Here is a 25,602-nt window from a genome sequence, read left to right as displayed (position 1 = left end):
GCCTTATTCGAAATGCGATACAGCCCTTTCGTTTATTCATAAATTTGATTTTCTTAGTTAAAAATAAAACAATTTGATCAATTCACGTGACTTTTTTTTTTTTTTAAATACGATATCTTCGTTTCGTGACGGGTACATTTTGGGCGAAATTTTGTCGTGGATAAATAGAGTTTTCAGATAAAAAAAAAAAAACAATGGCTTCAATTGATTTTTTTTGTTGTTGTTAATTCTAATAAGTTACAATAGTAGCCTCCAAATTATGCACTAGAAATTACCTAAATATTACTGAATTATAAAACAAAACGACTTTAATTGTGTTAGCCGGTGGAAATTTGCCGCCATCTTGTTTAAATCAAAACGGAAAATTACCTCCTTTTTGAACTATCCTGTGTCTTACGATCGTTTTCATCAACTTCTATTTTTATTTTCTTTAATAAATAATTTTCCACCTTATCGGTTTTCGTAATTTTTTTACGAGGAATAATACGTAGATACCGTTGTTTTCATGTGAAATTCAGTACGATTTCCGAAATTTTGTTCCAATAGTTTAGAAGCGCCAATTTTTCTATATTCTCGTTTTTTAATTTTGTTGAATTTTAAATAAGAACCGAATTTATTTTATAAAAAATATTTCACTTATTTCAACAAAAAATTCGATTTTTCTCACGTGCTGCTGACCTACATGTTTGCAACACAAACAGGGGAGACATTTAGGAGAAAATGGCTTATCTCAACAACCGGGTTCGGAAATGTGATATTTTGTTTTATTTCCATTAAACTATCAAAATATTGCGAGAAATTAAATAATAATTTTATACGTAATATTTACCGAAATGATCGACCGTTTCGTAATGGCATATTTACATTAGGTAAATTCTAATTTTCTGCGAGCTTGCTTTTCCGGCTGCCATCTTAAATTTAGACTTCCACCCACCTGTCGTTTGTTTTAATTAACAAACTTTATAATCGTTTCTTTCGCAAAAGCAATTCACCAAACAAAAGGTAAGCATGACTTGAATTTAATTGCTTTTATGGGATTCTTTTTCCTAGAAAAGCAAGCCCGAGCCATTATGATTCCCTTATTATTATTTTTATATATAGAAATTAATCAACGTCTTTGGTTTGCACGTTAACGAAGAACGATAAGGCCATAATAAAGGCGGACCCCCCCCCCTATAACAGATAATAACAGTAAAAACTTGTTAAATAAAATTGATTCATTGTAAATTTTTGCAGTATTCTCAAGAAGAAAGATTTTTTAAAATTTCATTTCTTTTTTTTTGTTTGTTTGTTTTTAGCAAATGTTTACTTTAAGCAAAAAAGGCAGAAAAAAGGGTCTGTAACTCTTACATGACTGGAGAGGATATTAAAAGGGATCACATCGTTACCAACGTTACCGTTAAGACGTCAATATGAGTCATTAAAGAGTTGTATTTTCTTTTTTACAGAACTTTATCAAATAAACTTTTTAAATAATTGTTTAATTAGGTACGGGCAAAAATGCCAGAATAAAGATAGGGGGACATAGGTTAGCAGTGTCAGAAATCGCCATTAAAAATGCGTGATAAAAACTTGAATTACTATCTTTCAAACTTATAACTATTTGAAAAATGTAATTTTAACCCTAAATTATTTTTCAATAAAAGGAGCAAAGACCAAATTTTAAAATAATAACAGGTTTAATAGCAATATTTGTTTTTTCTTAATCGATTTTCTTTAAAAAAGATTTAAAGAAAATCAACGAATTTTAACTTACTTTGAATATAGTAAATTATTAAATATATATAAATTCCAAAAAATCACTTACCTATAAAAAATACTAATCAATGGGTACTTCCATTCTTCATTGTTAAGAATTTATTCATATTTATATTTTATATTGCATGTACTTTTTAAATAAAATAATTTTTTAAGCAAGGATTCAAAAATACTGCAATATCAGATGGTCACAACTGGAAGAAATGGGAGACAAACGTTTCCCTTTCTTCCAGTTGAGAACTTCGGTGGCCTAAAAGCGCCAGAATTAATCTCCCCTTTCTATTTCTGGCATGTATTTGCTGTAAACAAAAGTTAGACATATGGGCCACCGTAATTGAAAAATGATCAAATTTCACTCATCAGTTTTTGCCGTTTAAACAAATTCTACTCAACCAATTTTCCATTTTTTTTTATTCTCTTAAAGAAATACATGAGTTTTTGATTTAATATATTTTATTTCTTCTCTATGAAGTGATTTTTTTTTAATCTAAAAAAAACATTGAATGAAGCAGAAAAAACTGTTGTAGGCATTCAATCTTTTCAGGACAAAATTTTTAAAATGTGAGGTTTCACTTTAAGAAAAAAATTAACGTGTTTAAAAAAAAGGTTTTAAACTATTGACTTTACAGTTAAATTTGCACAAAAATATTCTTTTTTTTGTTTTAAATTAGATTATTTTATTTATTGATCTTTTATCTTCAATTTGTGATATATAAAAGGTGAGAAAATTATTTTCATTTTAATAGACATTTCAAAATAGGGAATTTAAAAAACGTTTGTCTAGAATATTATATTCGGTTTATTGGAAAAGCATTAAATTTCACATTAAACCTACAAATATTGTAAAAATTGAACCAATAGGAAAATTTTGATAGATTTTTAAATTGAAAAAATTTAACTTGTAAAATTTCATTCATTTTATTACGTAGAAAAAATGGCTGCTTGAGTGTGTGCAGGCACTTTGTCAACAGTGTTTTTTAAAAAATAAAAAAATAATATTTCTATGATATTGTTCAAAACTTTAATAGTTTATTTTGAAACTATATTTCATAAAGAAATTAAACAAACTACTTTACAAAAATAAACTACGAGTTTTGTATATTTTATTCGCAGTTTTGTGTTAAGGGTGTCAAAGATTCCACCAAAATTCTGACACACTTAGACATAGGTGTGAAAGCTGGTTTCTTATAATTTTTTTCTAGGTTGTTAACTACTTTTTGATTTATTTGAAAATTTAAAGTTAAATCCAAAAAGAAAAATATATTTGTATGAGTGAAAAAAAAAAAGTTGTAATGAAAAATGTGTTCATGGCAACACAGCGAGCTTACAAATTCAGCTAAAATTTGAAGTTAAATAAATTCATTGTAAAAATTCTTTGAAAGATAAATATTAGTTTTCTGGATCTATTTCAAAGATAATTAGTAAAGCCCTAAGATATTGAATTAAATCGAAAAAAACACCTTTTTGTACAAAAAATAGCTTAATTAGCCCCAAAAAGTGAGAGATTTTGCCGTCACAGAATCACAAAAACCAAAATTGTATAAACATAGATTATACAGAAGCTCAAAATATCATTAAGTCGAAAGGCTGTCTGAAATGACATCAGGTAGTTAAAGGGAGGTACTGGTTTTCTTTTTTTTTTTCCTACATCCATACCCATACATTCCTATCGTGAACATTTGTATAATTTTTACCATTTTTTATTTTAATTATTTTTCTATTTTCTTGCTTTTAAATTAAAAAAAAAATTTTTTTCAATATTATATAAAAATTATGTTATGCCGAAAGTTTCACATTCATGCAAGCAAGGAAAATATTAGAATCTTACATATAAAAATTATCTGAAATCTGTAATCTAAAAGAAGTAGAAATATTTTTTGCAATTATAATTTTTTTTGAGAAAATATTAATTAAACAATGCTTAATACAATGATAATATTGGTAGTCTGAGAAATTAACTTTTCTTTGAGTTATATCGAATTCATTAATACAGACTTTGGGGTCTTTTTTCATAATATTCCTGAAAAAATTAATTTTTCTTTCGTTTTTTTTTTACAATTTATGATATTTTATGTTCATAAATTAATTAATTTTTTTATACTGAAAACCATAACTTTAGTAAAGGTGTTTTTTGTTTAAACAAAATAATACATTTTCACTAAGATTCAAATAAAAATAATAGATTTATTATATTCAGTGATCATTATTTAATAAATACTGAAAATTTCATTAAAGTTGGTTAATTTCCTGATTTTTGGTGAATTTTAAGTAAAAGGAGAGATCAAATTGTGGCGCTGTTTTAGAATTTGTTACTATGCAGAGTGAGACAACTCTCGTTTACTAAAGGATTCATTCATTTTTTCCTCTCATAATTTAGGATGCGATATTTAAAAAAAAAAAAGAAAGATGCGACAAATTTTTTTGGATATAACAATTTAGCCTTTACATGACTATTAAGAGAAAACTAATGAACCCACAATATTTTCATTAGATGAAAACATTTAAAAAAGGATTCCGGACACTTTTTTCTTAATTAAAAATTAAATATTATGGTAAGGTTTGTAAGAAATTAATCTTTAACCTTTAAAAAGTACCAAGAATGAAACTCTTTAATAAAACAAGGATGAAACTTTTAAAGCTTCGGCAACTTTTTTTTTTTTCGCTGCAACAAAGCTTATAATATTAATAACACCAACATAGTGTTTTTAACATTGCAAAAATTGAAAATATGATGATAGATGTAAGCTGCGGTAACTTTTTTTTTACATTTTTTTATGACATAATAAGAATGTTACGATAGGAAATTATATTTTTTCAAGCAAAACGTTTTAATAAAAGATAAAAAAAATATGCAAAAAGGGCTGCAGCATCTTTTTTTAAATTTTATTTAAAAAAATTTTTTACTAAACAAAACTTATAATATTAATAACACCAACATCTAGTTTTTAACATTAATAATAAATCAGTTTTTGTGTAATAAAAATTACAATACCTCTACAACTATCGTCGCATTTTCATTTTTTGCAATGTTAAAAACTAGATGTTGGTACTATTGATATTACAAACGTTGTTAAAGTAAAAATAAAAATTTGCCGCAGCTTTAAATGTTTCATCTTTTTTTTTATTAACGAGTTTCAGTCTTTGTATGTTTTTTAGGATAAAGACTAATTTATTAAAAACCTTACCATAGCAACTTGATTAAAAAGAAAAAGCTGGCACAGCTTTATTTTTAAATGTTTTCATCTAATGCAAATATCGTTGGTTCGTTAGTTTTAGCATCGTAAATTATGATATGAAAACAGAAACGATTCTCTTAATAATCACGTAAAGACTACATTTTGTATTATTAATGTTATCAACTTTGTTACATTAAAAAATAGTCACAAATTTATTTTTTTAGTGTTTTGATTTAATAAAAAAATATTGCGTCCTAAATTATGAGATGAAAAAATGAAGATCTTTTAGTAAACAAGAGTTGTCTCCCTTTGCACAGTGACAAATTGTAAAACAACACTTAGATGTTTATATATTTTGAACATTGACATTAATTTTGCAGGTACTTATGTTTTACTTTTAAACAAAAAATTAAATAACTATTTTATTTATAAACAATGAAAGCAGAGCAGCAGAATTTTGAACTTTATTAAAGAACATTTTTAAATAATTTTACAAAAAAAAATATTTAAAAAAAGTATTCTGAAAGAGTCCAATTCTATATACCTCACATGTGTAGATTTAACAAAATTAAAGAAAGAAAAAAGGTTTAATAATAGATTCTTAAGAATGGAATAATATTTCTCTTTTTTTTTAATTCTGTGAAAACGGTTTTTAAAAATATATATTTCATTTAAGACATACTAAAATATAATAAGTGTAAGCCATTTCTGAGTTTCAGATGGTTCGCTGTTACACACAAGTCCTGGGAGGTAACTTGTTTGTAGTAGACAGTTCCACAGAACAAAATATTCTTACCGTGTCGAAACCCGGGAAAAGAACATGTGAAATTGCTCCAGAAAAGGTTTAATATTTATGAAGCAATTCTAGTTTCTGATTGGTTGGTAGCAGAACGTGAATTAATTTGATTCATCAGTTCTTAGCAGCATCGTTTATAAATAGAATCTTCCGACTGTGTGGGATCATACCCCATTAACCTCAAAATATTGCAACATCCTCCCTATTTTTTATAATGGGGAAGTCCCTTGTGTTTGTTCTGCTCAAAAATAAATATATATTTTTATATTCACTTAGACATAACAAAAATTAGAAATCATTTGGATCTTAGAATTTTAGCATTTAAAAAGACGCCATTTTTAATTCTATTCAAATGTCAAAAAGGAAAATTACAAAGATTTTATTTTTTTAAGCAAAAATATTAGTTATGCATTAGTAGGTTAAAGTGTTAATACAAATAAAATGGATACAGTTTAACGTCTTGTCCAGGACTTTTTTTTTTTTTGGATATATAGAAATATACCTCTGTTGGCTTTAATATTCAATTTACTCTTTTTCTCTCTATATGCGAAGCAAGTTGAACCAAATATATGCATTCTGCTTAAATTTGTTTTTTTTACCGCAGAAAGATTCATCTGGAGTTTTAGATAGTGTTTTGTTAAAACACCTGTTGCGTATATAGGCTGCCGCCATAAGTGCATACGTCCAGAGGTTTTTAGGGAGTTTTGATTCAATGAGTAGGCATCTTGCCATTTCAAAAAGTGTCCGTCACGCACGTTCAACAGTCCTGTTTTGGTGTGGCGATCTAGGAGCTGATGTTTCATGCCTGATATGATGGTTAATTAATAAAAGTTCAAAGTCTTTATTGGTGAATTCCGTACCGTTGTCAGTAAGAGCGAATACACTTGATTTCACCATAGGGGGCCATGTCGGCTAGATATTTCTTAGTTGCTAGCAGGGTATCAGATTTGTTCTTTAAAAAGTAAACCATTATTAAACCTGAATGGTCATCTACGAAATTCAACACATATCTATAATGTTCTCTGGCCATCGGTTCTACGGGACCGTTCAAGTCACAATGCACCATTGATAGGATTGTTTTGGCCTTTTTATCTGGTATCTTGTTTTGATAGTTTGTCATTTTCCCTTGCATACAGACGTCGCAGTTGAAGGTTTTTGATGTTTGTATTTGCATTCCATCAACTACAGTCGGCAACTTTTTGATATCAGGAATATTGCAGTGTCCAAGAATTTTATGCCATGTCTGTAGATCATGGCAGGCAGTTTTTGATGGGACTACACTATTTAAATAATATAGTCTTCCATTTTCTTTAATGTCAAATACAGTTCCATTCGGGTATACCAGTTTTGATTTATTGGGGCTAAAGTTTATATTTGCACCTTGTTTTGTGGCAGCTTGTACAGAAAATATATTTTGTTTAAATTTTGGGATTAGAAGAGCATTTTCTAGAATACAGAAACACAGTTCACTTTTATTGTTCTTTAGCGAGATTTTCGCATTGCCTGTTTTCAAAATGATATCATTGACTCGACTCCCGTCAGCTAGTTCTACAAAATGATTTTGTGGCTTAAAGTTGGGATCAAAATTGATAAAATTAGATTCCTTTGTAATCACATGTGTCGTGGCCCCACAATCGACAAGAAAATTATTATTGCTTGTTGACGCATCAAATGTACACAAAAATAAAAATGTATGTTTGCTAATAGAGCTCTCTACATTTTTAATGTAGTCGCCATTTTGAGTCCTGTATCTACATTGGAAACTCTTGTGATTAGGTCGTCCACAATTATAACAAATAATTTTTGTACTTTTCTTAGGAAAAAACCTGCTTTTGGCAAAGTTGCGTTTTTTATTCCTGGCATGGGTATAATTCGATTTTGGTGTTTTTATGTGTGTATTTTTAAATTTCATGATATTTGTGGATTCGTTTTTTTCTGTGATCATTTTTTCAGTTTCTTCGTAACTTCTGAGTGCTACCTTGAATTGGCTAAAAGTCATGGGTTTTTCTTTCTGGGTTATCACGGTGATAAATGGCTTGAAATCGCTCGGTAATCCCTTAAGGACCATGGAAATTAAGAGACTGTTACTTACAACTTCACCAGACATTTTTAAAGAATTTGCAGTTGTCTCGGCTCTTATAATATAATCAGTAATAGTTTCGGCTTCCATTCATTTTCGAGAGGTCAGTTCAGTGTACAAAGAAATAATTTTGGGTTTTCCTTTCGATAAATAATGCTCTTTCAATATGTTTAATGCTTTGCAGCCATCGTCCAGGGCTTCTCTCATTACCAGTGATAGACTTTGGTCATCTAAACACTGTATTAATTCCGCAAAGACAGTTGCGTTCTTTTCAATGAAGTCGGGGTCGTTTCTGTTTTCAGGTTGTGTTTGTAGTACTTTGTGTAGCTTTTGGATTCGTAGATATCCTAGAAATTTAACTTGCCACAATTCGAATTTTGATTCGGATCCGTCGAAATAAAGACGCACGCTGGGCGCATAACCTCTAGAAGTGTAAGCCATTTCTGAGTTTCAGATGGTTCGCTGTTACACACAAGTCCTGGGAGGTGACTTGTTTTGTAGTAGACAGTTCCACAGAACAAAATATTCTTACCATGTCGAAACCCGGGAAAGAACATGTGAAATTGCTCCAGAAAAGGTTTTATATTTATGAAGCAATTCTGGTTTCTGATTGGTTGGTAGCAGAACGTGAATTAATTTGATTCATCAGTTCTTAGCAGCATCGTTTATAAATAGAATCTTCCGACTGTGTGGGATCATACCTCATTAACCTCAAAATATTGCAACAATATATTTTAGATCAATATATTATTTTTTTAATTTTAAAAATGTGCGAATACTTTGAAATAAAAAATTCTAATTATAAAATTCATGTACCTTGCCTCTATTGTCAATATGCATGCCACCAAATTTCTTGATGATGCCCATTCTCAGAGAGAGGTCAAATCCCAATTAATGCTAGCTAGTATGTCAGGTTTCAGGAAATTCCTGTTGGTCACTGTCAAAGTTATGCTGATAACATTGTGGTTTAGAAAGCATTTTCAGCCTGCCATCAGAATCATGGTACATTTCCTTAGTTTGATTTTACATAACAACCCCCCCAAAACAGATGAGGAGCTCCCAGAATCCACCAACGATATTCAATCTAACCCAATTATTATTTCATCATGAGAAGTACTTCTAGTTCATGTGGGGAAATAGTTTGCTGGCCTCTCGCCCTTTGCCTTATTTTCTGGGCACCTTGATGTGACATGTCCTTATTACTGGCACTGATAACAGTGTATCTTAGGGAGCGTCCTTGTTGCTTTGCCCCCAGCTGCCAGCAGTTTCTAGCAAAGTGATTAGGACTTCCACATTTGTGGCACTGTGACTTTGTCCTGCTGCTTGGAGATTAAAGGTGGACCAATAGGCACACAAGAAAGAACCTTGCATCGCCAGACCACCTCAGCAATAGATTCTTCTGCCTCTATCTCTTCTATCATGAGATCACAAGCCCTAGCAAGAATCTGTTTCATTTCATGTGCTCAATCCTACAGGATTCATAATTTTTTGCCACATTGAAGCAGGGGAATCTTGACACAAAAGTGCAACTAAACCATTGGTCAGAGGGGTTTTCTTCGATCAGATGTGCCAAGTCCTGTTGATCACTCAAGTATACATCCATAGTTTCCATAGGGTATGAACAATGTGAAACAAATTTATCAAATGCAACAAAAGAATAGAGTATGGTACAAAAGTTATGAGGAAGGCTTGTTTCACTTTTAGTCCCAAATTAACCGTCAGTATACTAACAGAGTCCCACCTCTCAGCCTGAGTGGTAAAACATGTTTCACATTGTCAACACCAAACATTTTGCACATCAGCTCCACCTGTTCCAGATCTTTGGACACTGTTTGATTGAATGAGAGACTATGAAATTCAGGGATTTCCAGTATTCACCATCTCTTTTGAAAAAATTTGCAAATTAGTTTGCATTATTGCAATAGCCGTTTACCATCGATTTCTTGTTGGTAGTGACCATTGGTCTTCATCTGAATTCCAGTGGCAATAAGCCTTCACACTCATCCAGTGGAGGTCTAATTAGTGATTTCTCTCCTTTGCTCACTCATTATTTGGTGGATTTATTTGGAAGAGGAACTTATAATTATATAATTTCAGTTTTCATGATTCCATATGGTGTTTCTATTTGTTTCACTCTAGTAGTTTCTATATGCCCGACTCATGTGCATTAGTCTCCACATTCAAGGGTTTTATTTAATTTTTCAGCCGTTTTCATTATTTTTATCCATTATATCTTCCCAGTCCTCTCTCTGATTCCAACTGGGAGATTTGTATTGAAGTGGTTTGAAAGTAGAGCCAGTATTACCCTCAGGAAAATGAATTCCTCAATGATTAGTTCTTGCACCCTTTTTTTTAAAAAAATTTTTTTTTTCACAGTGATCACCACTTATCAAGGCCTGGAAGTAACTCAGGGATAAAGGTTATTGCAAGTACATTACGTTAGTGTGGAGATTTGATGAAGTGTTTAATTAAGGGAGCGGTTCATTAGGAATTTGTTAACATTGAACTTGAAGACATCCAAGTTGTAGTCTGGTGGGAAGCAGGCAGACGGAACAGAGTTCCACAGGCATGCAGTTCTAAGAAAGAAGCTTTGTTCATGGAATCCGCGTTTTGATTTAGGCACAGATATAGAGTGGGGGAAATTTTTCACAGTGGATTCAGCTAGACGGGTATTTTTCGTGAAAGATTGGCGAGGGGGGGACCAGAGATTGGAGTTCTGACGAGCACCTGCCATGGAAAAAACGATAAAACAAGGATAGGCTCACAACGTCTCTTCTGTGGGAGAGAGGTTGCAGGGTAGAGAAAAGGGCATCCCCCATCAAGCCACAAAGTCTATTTTGTACTCTGTCAAGGTATGATAGGCTGTTTTTAGCAGCTCCTGCCCAGATATGGCAACAGTATTCCATCCTTGGACGTACTTGGCTTTTATATAGATAGAGAATTGCATCAGTAGTGAGATATCTTCTGGAGCGGTAGAAGGATCCCACCATCTTTCCAGTGACCTTGGCAACAGACTTGATGTACGTGTTCCATTTCAGATCAGAAGTAAAGGTCAAACCCAGAAGCTTGTCAAAACACGGGGCCTCACCCAGACGAGAGCCATCCATCACAATCGATGCCAGATGGGGATCAGAGCGTTGATGATGTAAGGATAGGAGTTTGGTTTTGGATGCATTAAAGGTAACCAGCCACATCTTTCCCCACTGAACCACGCGCTCGAGATCAGAGGAGAGAGAATCAGAAAGAACTTTGTCATTTACAGCCTTTGATGTGTTGCCGTAGATGGTCGTGTCATCAGCATAGATGTCAATGAATGATTTAAGTATGTGTTTAGGGAGGTCATTGATGTTGATCAGGAAGAGAGTTGGGCCTAGGATGGACCCCTGAGGGACTCCAGCATTTATATTGCAGGCCTCCGATTTTTGTTCATCTACCACTACTCTTATGAGCCTATCGGAGAGAAATGATTTAATGATTGAGAAAATATTTCCAGTTATACCGTAGCTGGAAATCTTGTGAAGTAGACCCTTATGCCATACCTTGTCAAAGGCCTTTGATATGTCAAGAGCAATTGCCCTAGAAAGGAAGCCTTTGTCAAGAGATTCACTAATCCTGTGGGATATAACCGTCAGCACATCTGCGGTAGATCTTGCAGAGCGGAAACCATATTTTGTGTCACTAAGAAGGTTATTCCTGCTGAGGTGGTTGACTATTTCTCTATTTAATATGGATTTCAGCAACTTACTCATAACACACAGGAGACTTATTGGTCTGTACTGAGAGGGAGATGACTTATCACCTGAATTCTTAAATACAGGGCAAACTGATGAGGTCTTCCAGGGAGTCGGAAAGCACTTCTCCTTAAGGCAGCGCTTAAACAGTTTCGTAAGTATGGGAGCAAGTTCTGGTTGAAGCTTTTTTAACACTATAATTGGGATGCCATCTCTTTTTTACCACTATAATTGGGATGCCTACTCTTTGCAAATATATACAACTGACCAAATTTTGTGAAATATATAGCTTCATCTCTGCAAATGATCTTCATTTAGTGATGCAAGGATTGGACTTCAAAAACAATGGCTTTCAGACTCTCTTAATACCTTTATGTACATTTGACTCTTTTTCATCCCAAACAAAGCATATTGCCACTTAGAACGTAAGGGGCTACTATTTGGAAGCATGTCTGACAGTGGACTGTGGGGAGTCGAGCAGCAAGATATCTGTCCACATTACATTTATTCTGCAGTTTAGTAAAGTCAGGGAAACAGAAAACGGTGGGAATTCCAAAGTCTAGCAGCCCAAAGAAGAACCTATTAAAGTATAAGGTTTTCCAGAATCTAGGGATTAATACAGTAAAAGGGTGAGAGTTTGCTGCTTATCAGTTTAGTTATGGTCATATACACTGAATGAGCACAAGTGCTATGAATTTATCAGAGCACATTACATTAAATTACTTCTAAAACAACTGCTGGGATTAGACATCTGGGGGGGAAAAGCCAATCCGCCTAAAAGCAATACACTTCCAAGTGAACTGATATCAGATACTCTTGATATTGGTACTTTTCCATTTAATATGAATGATTTGACAATAGCTACCAAACAGCTCAAGTCATCTAAAGCATTTAGTCCTGACAACATATCAACAATAATCTGAAACAATAAGCTTTTTCACTATTTTGCTTAATTTATTGTTATGGGGACTCACACATTAAAGATCAAACTCTTCCGAACTGCATAAATTAATTGAGAGTTATTACTCTTGAGGTGGTCAGTGTACTTTCATAGTCTGCTATTTTAGTGGTACTTACTATGGTGGTTGCTCTTTGTATATGCTGTTTTTTTTTCAATATGTTTTACCTTTTCTAATACATCTCTATGTCCATCCACAACAACTTGATGAAAAGGGATTTGAATTCACCAATGAGATACCCACCACAACAACTTGGTAACAATAGATTCAAACTTTCAAAGGGAATATCCACCATATCTATACAACACAACAACTTAATGAATGAGAGTTTGGGAATTGATGAGAAAGCTGGATTCAAAATACTCTAGGGTTTACAACATTTTGGGAGATCAAACATTTAAATTCACAAAAGGAAAACCTCGCAATAACTGAGAAAGGACCAACAACAAAAGTTTTAACTAACTGAAAATATTGTACCAATAATTTCCCACCTAAGCTATTGGATTAGAAAAATCCCATGTTTTTTTTTTACAACTACTGTGAAAAAAAAGTTTTTTCGACACCGAAAAAATAAAAAAAGGCTGTACGCGAAGAGTTTTCTCTTTAAAGTAAAGTGAATAAAAACAGTAAGCTCCTTTTGCTCAATTAAATTTTTATTCTTTCAGAATAAAACAACGTAAAATGTACAGTAAATTGTGATTAGTATTATTACAGTAATTATTTTTTTGTCAAGTAAGTAACTTTCACTCTTGAAAAAATAAAGACGGACAACTTTAAAGAGATATTTTTTCAGATTTTACAACAACAGAACCAACACCAACAGCAAGCTAAAGAAAAACAGCAGAAAATGGAAGAAAGGCTGCCCCTACCACAACAAAAAGTTCAGAAACAACAAATACTTCACCAACAGAAAACTGAAGAAAGACAGCAGAAAACTGGAGAATGATTAATTCAGCAACAGTAAGAAATACAACTTGAAGAGGATTGCCAAAGCATTGTAAGCATGAGAAGTGGCTCAGCATTAAAGAGTTGGGTTTAACTTTGTTTTTTCTCTTTCTGGAGGTGTCATTTTTAGAAGTGTAGTTTAGATTTCTGGCATAAGTTAAACCCAACTCTTCAATGCTGAGCCACTTCTCATGCTTACAATGCTTTGGCAATCCTCTGCAAGTTTCTGTAAAGTAAGCTTAGGTTGTATTTCTTACTGTTGCTGAATTAATCATTCTCCAGTTTGTTCTCTTTCTGGAGGTGTCATTTTTAGAAGTGTAGTTTAGATTCCTGACATAATATGCCCAGTCTCAGTATAAAATAAAGGGTAATTTCCATAGAAAGAAAAATGAAAATGGCTACTTACAGGTTAAGACTGAAAGAACTTTTCAAAAATAAGAAAACTTACCCCCTGAACCATATTACCAATGTGGCGAACTGCATTGGGAAAATTCTGCCCATTTTTAAATAAAATGTGTTAAAATTATGGTAAACTTGGTCACAAAATGTCACAGTGTCAAAATGGAAAACAATAAAAAAAATATTCTTAGACAATATCTAGCACAAAGACTGACAAGAATTTGTGTAAACATGTAATTGTCAAGATATTCAACAAAACTGTAAAATTACAATTAGACACTGGATCCAATCTGTCAATTATAAATTTGCATATCTGGCGAAAACTTAAACTGCATTGAAAAAGAAAATTCTAATCAGCGTGCACAGTGACTGGAAATAAAATGTATTTTATTGCAGAAGTATTTTCCCAATAAATTTAAATGGGACTATTAAAAAGTTGAAGGTGTACATTCTAAAAACTTTTCAAATCTATCGTCTATATCTATTGAAATGAATTAATATTTTTAAACTTTGAAATTTATCAGCCAACATTTTTAATCAGAAAATATGTAATCTGAAAAACAAAAAAAAAAATCTCTTGAAATCAAGCCATTTATAAGAAATACAAAGATTTAAAAAATGAATTGTATACAGTAAAAAGGATAATGTGTATAATTCAAAAATACATAAAAAAATAATGAAGTAACAATTAAATATCGTGGTAATAATACTTTGTGGATAGGCGAATTGTAGGTTTGTAAAGATATAAGATGCATTCTGGTGGGATTAATTTTCTAGCATGGTAGAGGAAGCCCACTTTTTTGTAGCAACCTTGGGAATGTCCTAAATGTATATGTTCTGATTCATGTTGCCTAGCAATGTTAGTGTGAAGAATTTGAAAGCTGGGTTCTCAGGTAGGGTGTAACTTGTCATGGCAATCATTGGTTGAGAAACTGTTTTGTAGTTGTTGGAGAAAAGAACCTTAATTATGATATCATTGAATATTGCCAACCATCTATTTCCTATAAAATATAATTGTGCATTTAAAATATGTTTTGAGAATTAGTGTAAAATTAATATTTCTTTTTGAAATTAATCTTTTGTTTTTAATTTTGCAGAATACTGTTCATGAGAAAAACAAGTATCATTGGATTTGAATGAATCTACTTTCTATTGGTGTTTGAAATATGAAAATATTTTACAAAAATATATTTTTAAAATTTAACACATTTTTGTGTACATTGCCATAAACAAGAGAAATTCTACCGTTATGGACTATATAAATCTCATCTGACTTTGAATCTGATTTTTTGAAGATATATTTGACAACACCTTTTCTTGTTAACTGTATGCCTTTTATTTCTTATTAGTTTTATTTAGTAGAACACATGCTTGAATGCTTGTCACAAATCCATGTGCTTAATGTACATATGTTGCATATGATTTATGCACTAATTAATTTATACATATGACAAAGTTTCTATTTTTTAAGTTAATGCTACATAATTTATTCTTTTTCTCACATTAAAGTATGATACAAAAAAATTGAGTATCAAATTGTAAAATATTTAGCCTTCAAAAATGAGCTATAAATCTAATATTGAAAAGAATTCATATTCTTGTGAAGTATGTGGTTCTTTTTTCACAAAAAAACACTATGTGTCTATTCATATGCGAACACATACTGGAGAAAAACCCTTTGCTTGTGAAGTATGTGGTTCGTCTTTTACAATGAAGCAACACATGTTGCAACATATGCGAACACATACTGGAGAGAAACCTTATTCTTGTGAAATATGTGGCTATTCTTTTACACAAAAACAAAGTATGTTGAGACATATACGAACGCATACTGGTGAAAAACCATACTCTTGTGAAGTATGTTGTTCTTCATTTACACAGAAACCTCACATGTTACAACATATGCGAACGCATACTGGAGAGAAACCATATTCTTGTGAAGTATGTGGTAATTCTTTTAAAACAAAACCACATATGTTGCAACATATGCGAACGCATACTGGAGAAAAACCATATTCTTGTAAAATATGTGACTCTTCTTTTGCAAGGAAAGAAAGTATGTTGCGACATATACGGATGCATACTGGAGAAAAAATATATTCTTGTGAAATATGTGGTTGTTCTTTTTCACAGAAATCACATATGCTGCAACATATGCAAACTCATACTGGAGAGAAACCATATTCTTGTGAAGTATGTAGCTCTTCTTTTAGAAGGAAGCAACATATGTTGCAACATATGCGAATGCACACTGAAGAGAAACCATATTCTTGTGAGATATGTGGCTCTTCTTTTAGAAGGAAACAACATATGTTTGAACATATGCGGATGCATACTGGAGAGAAACCATATTCTTGTGAAATATGTGGCTCTTCTTTTACACAAAAGCACAGTGTGTTACAACATATTCGAATACATACTGGAGAAAAACCATATTCTTGTGAAGTATGTGGCTCTTCTTTTACAGAGAAAAAAGATATGTTGCGACACATGCGAACACACACTGGAGAGAAACCATATTCTTGTGAAGTATGTGGTTCTTTATTTGCAAGGAAAGATCATATGTTACGACATATGCGAACGCATACTGAAAAAAAACAGTGTACCCAATGATACAGGGCTTAACAGAGCTGAGAAGGAAAAGATAAAGTATCAAGGACTTATGTATGATATGAAACGAAATTGGAAATTTAAAGACGTTTCAATTATACCAGTGATTATAAGAGCAACTGGGCTTATGAAAAAGAACTTTAAAAAGTACATAGCAAGCATACCCGGTGAACCAAGTGCAAGTGAAATACAAACGATTGCACTGAAAGGGGTGGCTAGAATCCTGAAAAGATCTCTTGGTTTGACTCACTAAAATAGGAGTAGATGTCAGACATCTGGTTGGATGTCCCACCCCCTAGAAGAAAACGTTTAAGAAAAATGAAAAAACTATAATCTTGCAAGGTGTGCAGCTCTATTTTCAGAAGGAAACAACTTACATTGTAACTTATGAATAAATACTATACAGAAACCATATTCGTTTCAATTATTTGTCTTTTTTTAAAAGAAAATAAATATGTTGCATGCGAACATATAGTGCAAACAAAATTATATATTTATGGAGTATACATAGTATACCTTTTGCACAGATACAGTGTAAAAGTATACCCGAATATATTGCATAAAAACTAGATTTCTGTAACATGTGGCTCTTCCTCATTAAACAAATGTGATATGCCGATGCTTAAAAAACATATTCCCATAAAGTTTTTGCATTATTTACAATATAGCATATATTGCAACACAGGAAAACATATGCATAATTGAAACTAAATTACTTTGCAGTCTTACATATATGCCACATTTTTTACCCTTTATAACAGATAACTGAATTGTATCAAAATAAAACAAATATGAAAATGTAAATTTTTGTAAAATATATGACACTTGTTTTTTGTTTTAAAATTCTATGTGTTGCAGCATAATGAGACTATGATTTCAGTGAAACATAATTATTTACACAGGTTAAATTTATCTATATATCTATAAAAGTGAACGTGTCTGTGTGTGTACATTTCCCTATGCAATAACTCTGTCAATTTTAAGTCTACAGACTCGAAATTTGATATACAGGGTACTGAGATTTGGGAAAATTTTTGGAATCCGCTTTTAGACAGAAATTTAGCTGTTAAGGGGTCAAAGTTCAACGATTTAACCTTTGAAAACTCTACCAAACTCCTCCGACAATTTTGGGTCTAAACACTTGAAATTTTAGATACAGGTTCCTTGGACATGGATCTAACGTAATAACTTGATTTGAGACCAAAAGAATTAATGTTCAGGGGTCATAATAGGGGTCAAAGTTTTAAAAAAAATAACCTCTGCAGTCTCTACTAAATTACTCAGACAATTTCTAGTCTGAACATTTGAAATTTTACATAAAGGGTATTCAGAGATATGACAAGCTTTTTAATCGATTTAGGTCGAAAATCTTTAGTTACCAATATATAAATGTATGTATGTATGTATGTTTGCATGTCTGCCTAGCACTTTCCACAGAGGCGACGGATTTTTATAAGATCAGTATCGTATTGAAGTTCAACCTTTCAGACAACAAATATCGAAAAATTGGCTAAAAACAATATCTTCACCTTCAACCAGGCAGTTTTATACACGGGAGGGTAACTTTTTTCCTCCTGATATTTTTAAAAGTCATCCTCTCCTTTCGATTGTATAGCCTTAATTAAAACCTACATCACTTCCAGTTTGGTGGTGGTCGTAACAGCAAAGACATCAGTTTTTCCCCCGTTCTTTTCCTCTCTTTCGTGGTATGTTTTTAGCTCAACACACATATCCAAACACCCGGGCAAGGCTGGGCTGAAATGCTAGTATATCTATAAAAGTGAAAATGTGTGTGTGTCTGCCTGTCTGTCTGTGTACACTTCCCTACCAAATTACTCTGTCAATTTTCAGTCTACAGACTTAAGATTTGACATAAGGGGCATTGAGATTTGGGAAAATACTTTAATCGGTTTTCGTCCAGAAATTAGGCTGATAAGGGGTCCAAATTTAACGATTCAGCCTTTGAAACCTCTACCAAACTCCTCCACCAATTGTGCGTCTAAACACGTGAAATTTTAGATATAGGTTCCTTGGACATGGATCTAACTTAATCATTTGATTTGAGCCCAAAACAATAAACATTATGGAGTCATAATTGGGGTCAAAGTTTTAGAAAAAATTGACCTCTGCGGTCTCTACCAAATTGCTCATCGAATTTGGGTCTAAACATTTGAAATTTCACATTAAGTGTATTTAGGCATAGGGCAAGCTTTTTAATCGTTTTTTGCTGGAGATTTGGTTTCCAAGGGGTCAATGGTCAAAAGATTTGACCTTTGCAGTCTCTAGTGGACTATTGAGCCAATTTTGGGTCTGAACATTTGAAATTCTACATAAAGTGTATTCAGACATGCAGCAAGCTCTTTAATCAGTTTTGGGGTGAAAATTTAGCTGGCAAGAGGTCAAAGTTTAAATAGTTGACCTTCGCAGATTCTACCAAACTCCTCTGCCAGTTTTGGGTCTAAACACTTGAAATTTAGATGTAGGTTACTTGGATATGGGTCAGACATTTTAATTTGATTTGAGCCCAAAACTGTAAATGTTAAGAGGTCAAAATTAGAGTCAAAGTAAAAAAAAATGACATCTGTGGTCTCTAGCAACTTTTCTCTATGGTAGTTAAGGAAGCCTATTATATAGAAAGGCATTAATATATACATATGCATATAAAGGTATGAACAGTATATAGGGCTCAAGCAAAGCTAATATTATATGAATACGTGATCAATAGAAACCAAATACTGTGAAGTTTCTCTATTGAAATAAAACTCATGAGACTTGAAAAACACCGTATTATTGTCAGTTGTAATTCATCTCTCACAACAACATTATGTTTGTTGCAACACGTGGTTACATACTGGATATAAATTTCAGTAATTACACTCGCTATTTGTGCTTAAAAACATCTCTGAATCCTTAAATGATTTTTTAGTTAAACATTTGGATCATATTAACAGAAATAAACACCAAGAAAAAAAAAATAAATATGTGACAATTGGATCATGAAAAAGAACTATAAATACGTTACAATTAGATCATGAAAAAGATCTATAAAATATTAACTGAAGAATATACTTGGTGAATTAACACAAGAGTGTAAAGAAGTAAATCTACTTAAAAGAAGCGGTTTGAATTCTTAAATGGGTTTTTCTGTTTTAATATTTGGATACGATTCATAGACAATATATTGATGTATTATGTATGCAAACATTTAATACATTTTACTATTATCAAAATATAACTAAGTATTTTTATGTAACATTTATTATTTTGTACGAGCCTTTTTCAAGCCTCATACAAAAACACACATTCACATTTCAAGCTATGTCATATACATACGTGCACACAAACATACGCGCCCATGTCCACACACGCACATATATACATGTTCGCGTACATACACTCACATTCACGTGTATATACACACATGCTAACGCACACATATGTACTCCCACGCACACACACACGAACGCACACATGGACGACGTCACTTCCGCTTCCTAAGGAATTATACACATGCGCAAATGACCACCAGAAACCATATTAAACAAAGAGCAACAACCGGCTTCTTCCTTTTCGAGACTAGCCTCCTAGGTGGCTGGTCGGTGCGCTAGCCACCGCCGTTTCGGCGCGCGCACATGCGTACCTCACGCCCACTTACTACTATGTATGGGGCACGAGCTAACAGACCGTATGTACACATTCACACTCTTTCTCTCTATATCTACTACTGGCCCCTGAGAACACCTTCGCGTAGCTGACTACTAACTGATGTCAACTCTCATATCCTCTTCTTTGTCTACACGCTGAACTAGCATTCTCATTTCCACTACAACACTTATTTCTCTTCCCATGCGCGGACAAACGATAGTGAGATGAATACACATTTCCTATCCTTCTACAACACCAACCCCACAACGAACATTGGTTACACTCGCGCGGACATGAACACATGTTATAACTAAAACGTTCATTATTTCAACAGCAAATAAACAACGTTTATCTTATCCATCAATTGAGTCTTTGTTTTCTTCAATTCCATTCGTTTCATTATTCTTTTGTAACGGGATTGGGGTATTTATATATGTCCTAGTCTCCTACAAATTTAATGACCCCTTTATTTAAAATGAAATGGATGAGGTTGAACGAAGCACTCATACACACACAGACTCTCTCTCTCTCTCTCTCTCTCTCTCTCTCTCTCTCTCTCTCTCTATAAAGATAAACTTTTCCTCTTCACCAGCTTACAATGAGAGACACACGCCAAGCTTTAGACCTTTCTCTTTACCAGCTAACAGCGAGAGACGCACGCAAAACTAACCATGTGTGGTACCCTTTTCTTTCACGAAACAAATTCCTGTTCGTTTTATTCAATTTAACACGTCGTTCGTTTCTTCCTCGAGACAAATTATTTTCCCTAATTCGCACAACCACCACAAAATGGTGACACCCGAACGCGAACAACCATTGCCTCCTATACCACAAGTCCACAACAAACTGGCGCCCGACTGACGCGAAAACGAACAAGCATGATGACCCTACCTTTTTTTAAATTAATTGTTTTGAGCGAGACGCGCGTTTTATTTGATAAAGAAAAAAACTAACTTTTCAACAAGAAAACCGCTACCGACAAGGACCTCAACGAGCTACAATGACGAAACCCTCGTCAGACTCGGCAAAAAATGAACACGGAGCTGTCGACTTTCATACCGAATTTAAAGAAAAATTCGAGCTCGACAAACATTTCCATGGTTTCCTGACACTACCCTGCAACAAATGCAAGGAGCAAAATCACATAGGCCTATGCAATTCCCTCATGCACAGCAGATGCAACAACAATTACAGGACATACTTATCAACACATAGGAAGAAGTTGAATCAACAATACGAGTTGAGATGCACCACACACGCTGATAAACTCAAAACTTGGAAGTTTCGTTGATAGCCGGCAACCACGAACGAATACACAACAAACGCCTGTACAGACAATGTACACACACTACCACAGACGCACATGCGAAGACAACGGCAACCAAACTCATTGTTCAACAAGAACGAATGCACAACTAGCGCCAGTCCAAAGGATGCACACATATCCGCAGACTCACTTGCGAAGATACCGTCGACTGGGCACACACATGACGTCACCACAAAACAAAAAAATTTTCTTTCCAAATGAACAATTCACTTCTCTGTCCAAGTAACTCTTTGCACATGTCAGCAGCACACAACAAAAACCAAACATACAAATGTCAGCCTAAAAAAGAGTAAACGCATTTTCCACGCGTAAGTAAATACTTTTTTTTACAAATACACTTCATTTTTGACATTCCGTTCTTTTTGACGTTTTTTTCAAACAACCACTCCAACAACAACAAAAAAAACAGGACGAAAAATCAACTGCCGAAAACATTACTCACAAAAAAAATATATATATAAATATATATACATTGCATGTATTTTTTTTTCTTAGGAAGGGAAGTATTGTCCGAGCCTTTTTCAAGCCTCATACAAAAACACACATTCACATTTCAAGCTATGTCATATACGTACGCGCACACAAACATATGTGCCCACGTCCACACACGCACATATATTCACGTTCGCGTACATACACTCATCTTCACGTGTATATACACACATGCTAACGCACACATATGTACTCACACACACGCACACGAACGCACACATGGACGACATCACATCCGCTTTCTAAAGAATTATACACATGCGCAAATGACCACTGGAAACCATATAAAACAAAGAGCAACAACCGGCTTCTTCCTTTTCGAGACTAGCCTCCTAGGTGGCTGGTCGGCGCGCTAGCCACCGCCATTTCGGCATGCCCACATGCGTACCTCACGTCCACTTACTACTATGTATGGGGCACGAGCTAACAGACCGTATGTACACATTCACACTCTTTCTCTCTATATCTACTACTGGTCCCTGAGAACACCTTCGCGTAGCTGACTACTAACTGATGTCAACTCTCATATCCTCTTCTTTGTCTACACGCTGAACTAGCATTCTCATTTCCACTACAACACTTATTTCTCTTCCCACGCGCGAACAAACGATAGTGAGATGAATACACATTTCCTATCCTTCTACAACACCAACCCCGCAACGAACATTGGTTACATACGCGTGGACATGAACACATGTTATAACTAAAACGTTCATTCTTTCAACAGCAAATAAACAACATTTATCTTATCCATCAATTGAGTCTTTGTTTTCTTTAATTCCATTCGTTTCATTATTCTTTTGTGGCGGGATTGGGGTATTTATATATTCTAGTCCCCTACAATTTTTACAATATACCCTGAAAAAACAAATAATTAGATGAAACCGATTTTCATATTATTTATATTGAGGGGAAAATGAGTATTTTTCTACATTATTTAATTTTTAACAGAAATGAATAATTTGTCTTGAATTGACAAAAACATTATTCTGAAACGAAATCTATTTAAAAGGACTGGCTCATGTTAAACCTGTTTCTCATAGTACAATTAGAATACTAAATCTATGACTGGTCTCAAATTTGTTTATGAAAAATGAATTTTTATTTATTTTTATAAATATTATGTCATTGATCGTGGAAAATATTTTCCTATTATACTGATTTTTGTTAAATTAACTTTTATCTAAGAAGAGCAGCATCTATACCGTGTTGACTTTTTTTTATAGAGAAAATCAAATAAAGACTCTAAAATGTTACCATTTTCAATTTGTGCTCAAACCTTGATGTACGCAGACAGAGTCGTCATACCGATTACGCTTCAGAGAAGAATTTTAAAAGAATTTCATAGTGGTCATCCAGACATGTCGAGAATGAAAGCTTTAATGCGTGGATATGTGTATTGGCCTAGGATGGACCAGGACATTGAAAAACTCGTAAGAGAGTTTCAAGGGTGTCAGCTAGCAGCAAAGGCACCAACTGTGCAGATACAACCGTGGCCAAAGACTGATACACCATGGACTCGGTTACATATCGATTATGCAGGTTCTTTAAATGGACATTATTTCTTAGTGGTCGTCGACAGTTTCACAAAATGGCCAGAAGTGTTTAAATACAAACACCTTACTTCGATGAGTACAATAGATGCACTAAGAGTTCTCTTCAGTCGTTTTGGAGTGCCTAAAACTATTGTCAGCGACAACGGCACCCAATTTACCAGCAAAGAATTTGAAGAATTCTACAAGGCTCTAGCCATTGAACATTTAACAACGGCAATCTACCACCCAAGGTCAAATAGCCTAGCAGAGAGGTTCGTCGATACATTCAAAAGAGCCTTGAAGAAAAACCAAGGCATGGACACTGACGAGAAGAGTCTTGAACAATTTTTATCGGTGTACAGGATAACTCCGAACCCAAACACTGATACCGGTTCGTCACCAGCCGAACTGATGTTTGCACGGAAAATCAGATCTGTATTTGACAGAATTTTACCTAGTGCAACCAGAGTAACAACAACAAAAGAAACTTTTCCAACAAGTTTTTACAAACATGGTGACAGAATATTCTTCCTGAATTACAGGAATGGAAAAAATTTTGGGGAGGAGGGGATTATCATGAAAAGAATCGGACACATGCTATATTTTGTAAGAAGTAATAAATTCGACTGTCGCAGGCATATAAATCAGCTAAGACCTCGACATACTGATGACTACAAACAGGCAGAAGAAAATGACCTGCCCCTAGAGGTTTTGTATGATTCTTTTAATATTCCCCAACCCTTAACAGAACTTACTCCAGATTTGAGAGTTCCAGCTTCTCCACCAACTCTTCCCACTCAAACGATATTCAGGAGAAAAAGTACAAAGGTGAAAAGAAAAGTTAACCGGCTGAACCCCAAGCCAAAAAGCAAACGATATTAAGCCAAATTCTTTGGGAGAAATTGTTTTGGGGGAGGTGTTATGGCGAGATGAGCAATTCACCGCCGGAACTTTTTATCGAAAGAACGTTATCACTGGTCACCGGTTGTCAGAGCCTTCCCTGGGCGGGAACACTTAAGAAACGTAACATGTTGTCTCTGTAAATACTCTCAATAAACTTCTCTATTTCTTTATTAACTTCAGAACCTCTTTATCCATTTATTTTCCTTGTGGAATACCTTTCTTGAATATCCTTTTATTACGGCCACCCACCGCAGGATATATCAGAAATGTGTATTACATATTTTAGTGAAATACTGTCAAAAAAATTAACTGTAAAATTGTTTTGAGGAAAAATCATTCGTGCTCATACTAAGATAAAATTAAGTATGGAAGAAGGGAGATTTTCGGTGAACTTGAAGTAAAATGCATCCTTATAATTATTTAGTTTATCTTAAGAGATAATTTGATAATCTTTGAAAGAAACTATTAGCATTGGAATCATTAAGAAGATTGTGAATGTATAGGTAGAAAAAGAAAATGATTGAAAGGAACAAAGAAAGAATGGAAATTTTGAAAAGCAGAAATTATTAAACCAGAAATATCTTTTTCTGATATTTTCCAAATATAAAACAGAATTTTATTGCATATCCTTCTTTAAGTGTCCTCACGTCCAGATTACATTTTTAAATTCAGTTGTGATAATCAAGCTTTAGTAGAGTGTATTTCAATTCCTTCTGTAGCTGTTCATTTGAACCTGACATTATAAACATTAGTCAGTTATTTCATAAGATGTATAGCAGTAACATACTGAATTGTCAAGAGTCTACAAAAATTTTAAATGCCTGCACAAAAAGTCTGGAAACCTTGTATATGATATGTTGCAGAGGGTAGAGAGGTGACGGTAATAATCCACAGTACAACTAAGTAGACACAAAGGCAAAGTAACGGCAATAGCAAAAATTTGACAAACAAAGATGATCAGTTAAAGATGACATGTTTTATTTACCAAGTGAAAACAGTGAATCATATGGCAATGAGGATCGTGAATCAGGATCGAGAATGAGTGTCTCACAGAATTGATATTCATGTGTGCCTGAGGTAGGATGACATGACTCAGGTTGTCTAGGTCGTATAGATGGGATTTGATACTGAAAAGAGAAACCAGGCGTCGACTGGAACTGGAAGCTAGACATCAGTGAGAACTGGAAATAATAGCGAAATCTGTAACTGTATTAAGAAATAATAAAGGCGAAATCTGTAACTGTAC

At 33.5% G+C, this 25,602-nt stretch overlaps 2 protein-coding genes across 2 annotated transcripts in view; one reads left to right on the top strand and one right to left on the bottom strand.

Annotated features, from left to right (window-relative positions):
• LOC145242889 (uncharacterized) overlaps positions 1-25,602 on the bottom strand; it is a 78,853-nt gene that overhangs the window by 38,790 nt on the left and 14,461 nt on the right. The window lies entirely within an intron of this gene.
• LOC145242742 (uncharacterized) lies at positions 912-17,028 on the top strand. The gene is made up of 2 exons (XM_080105885.1): positions 912-1,002; positions 14,942-17,028. Exon 2 carries the CDS (start codon positions 15,405-15,407, stop codon positions 16,455-16,457), a length of 1,053 nt encoding a protein of 350 aa, XP_079962011.1. The 5' UTR covers positions 912-1,002; positions 14,942-15,404; the 3' UTR covers positions 16,458-17,028.

This window comes from Euprymna scolopes, chromosome 21 (genome assembly GCF_053919585.1).
Source record: "Euprymna scolopes isolate OS-2025 chromosome 21, ASM5391958v1, whole genome shotgun sequence".
NCBI classification, from domain to species: domain Eukaryota; kingdom Metazoa; phylum Mollusca; class Cephalopoda; order Sepiida; family Sepiolidae; genus Euprymna; species Euprymna scolopes.
The sequence above is the reverse complement of the archived record's forward strand: the minus strand, read 5'-3'. Positions and strand labels throughout refer to the sequence as shown.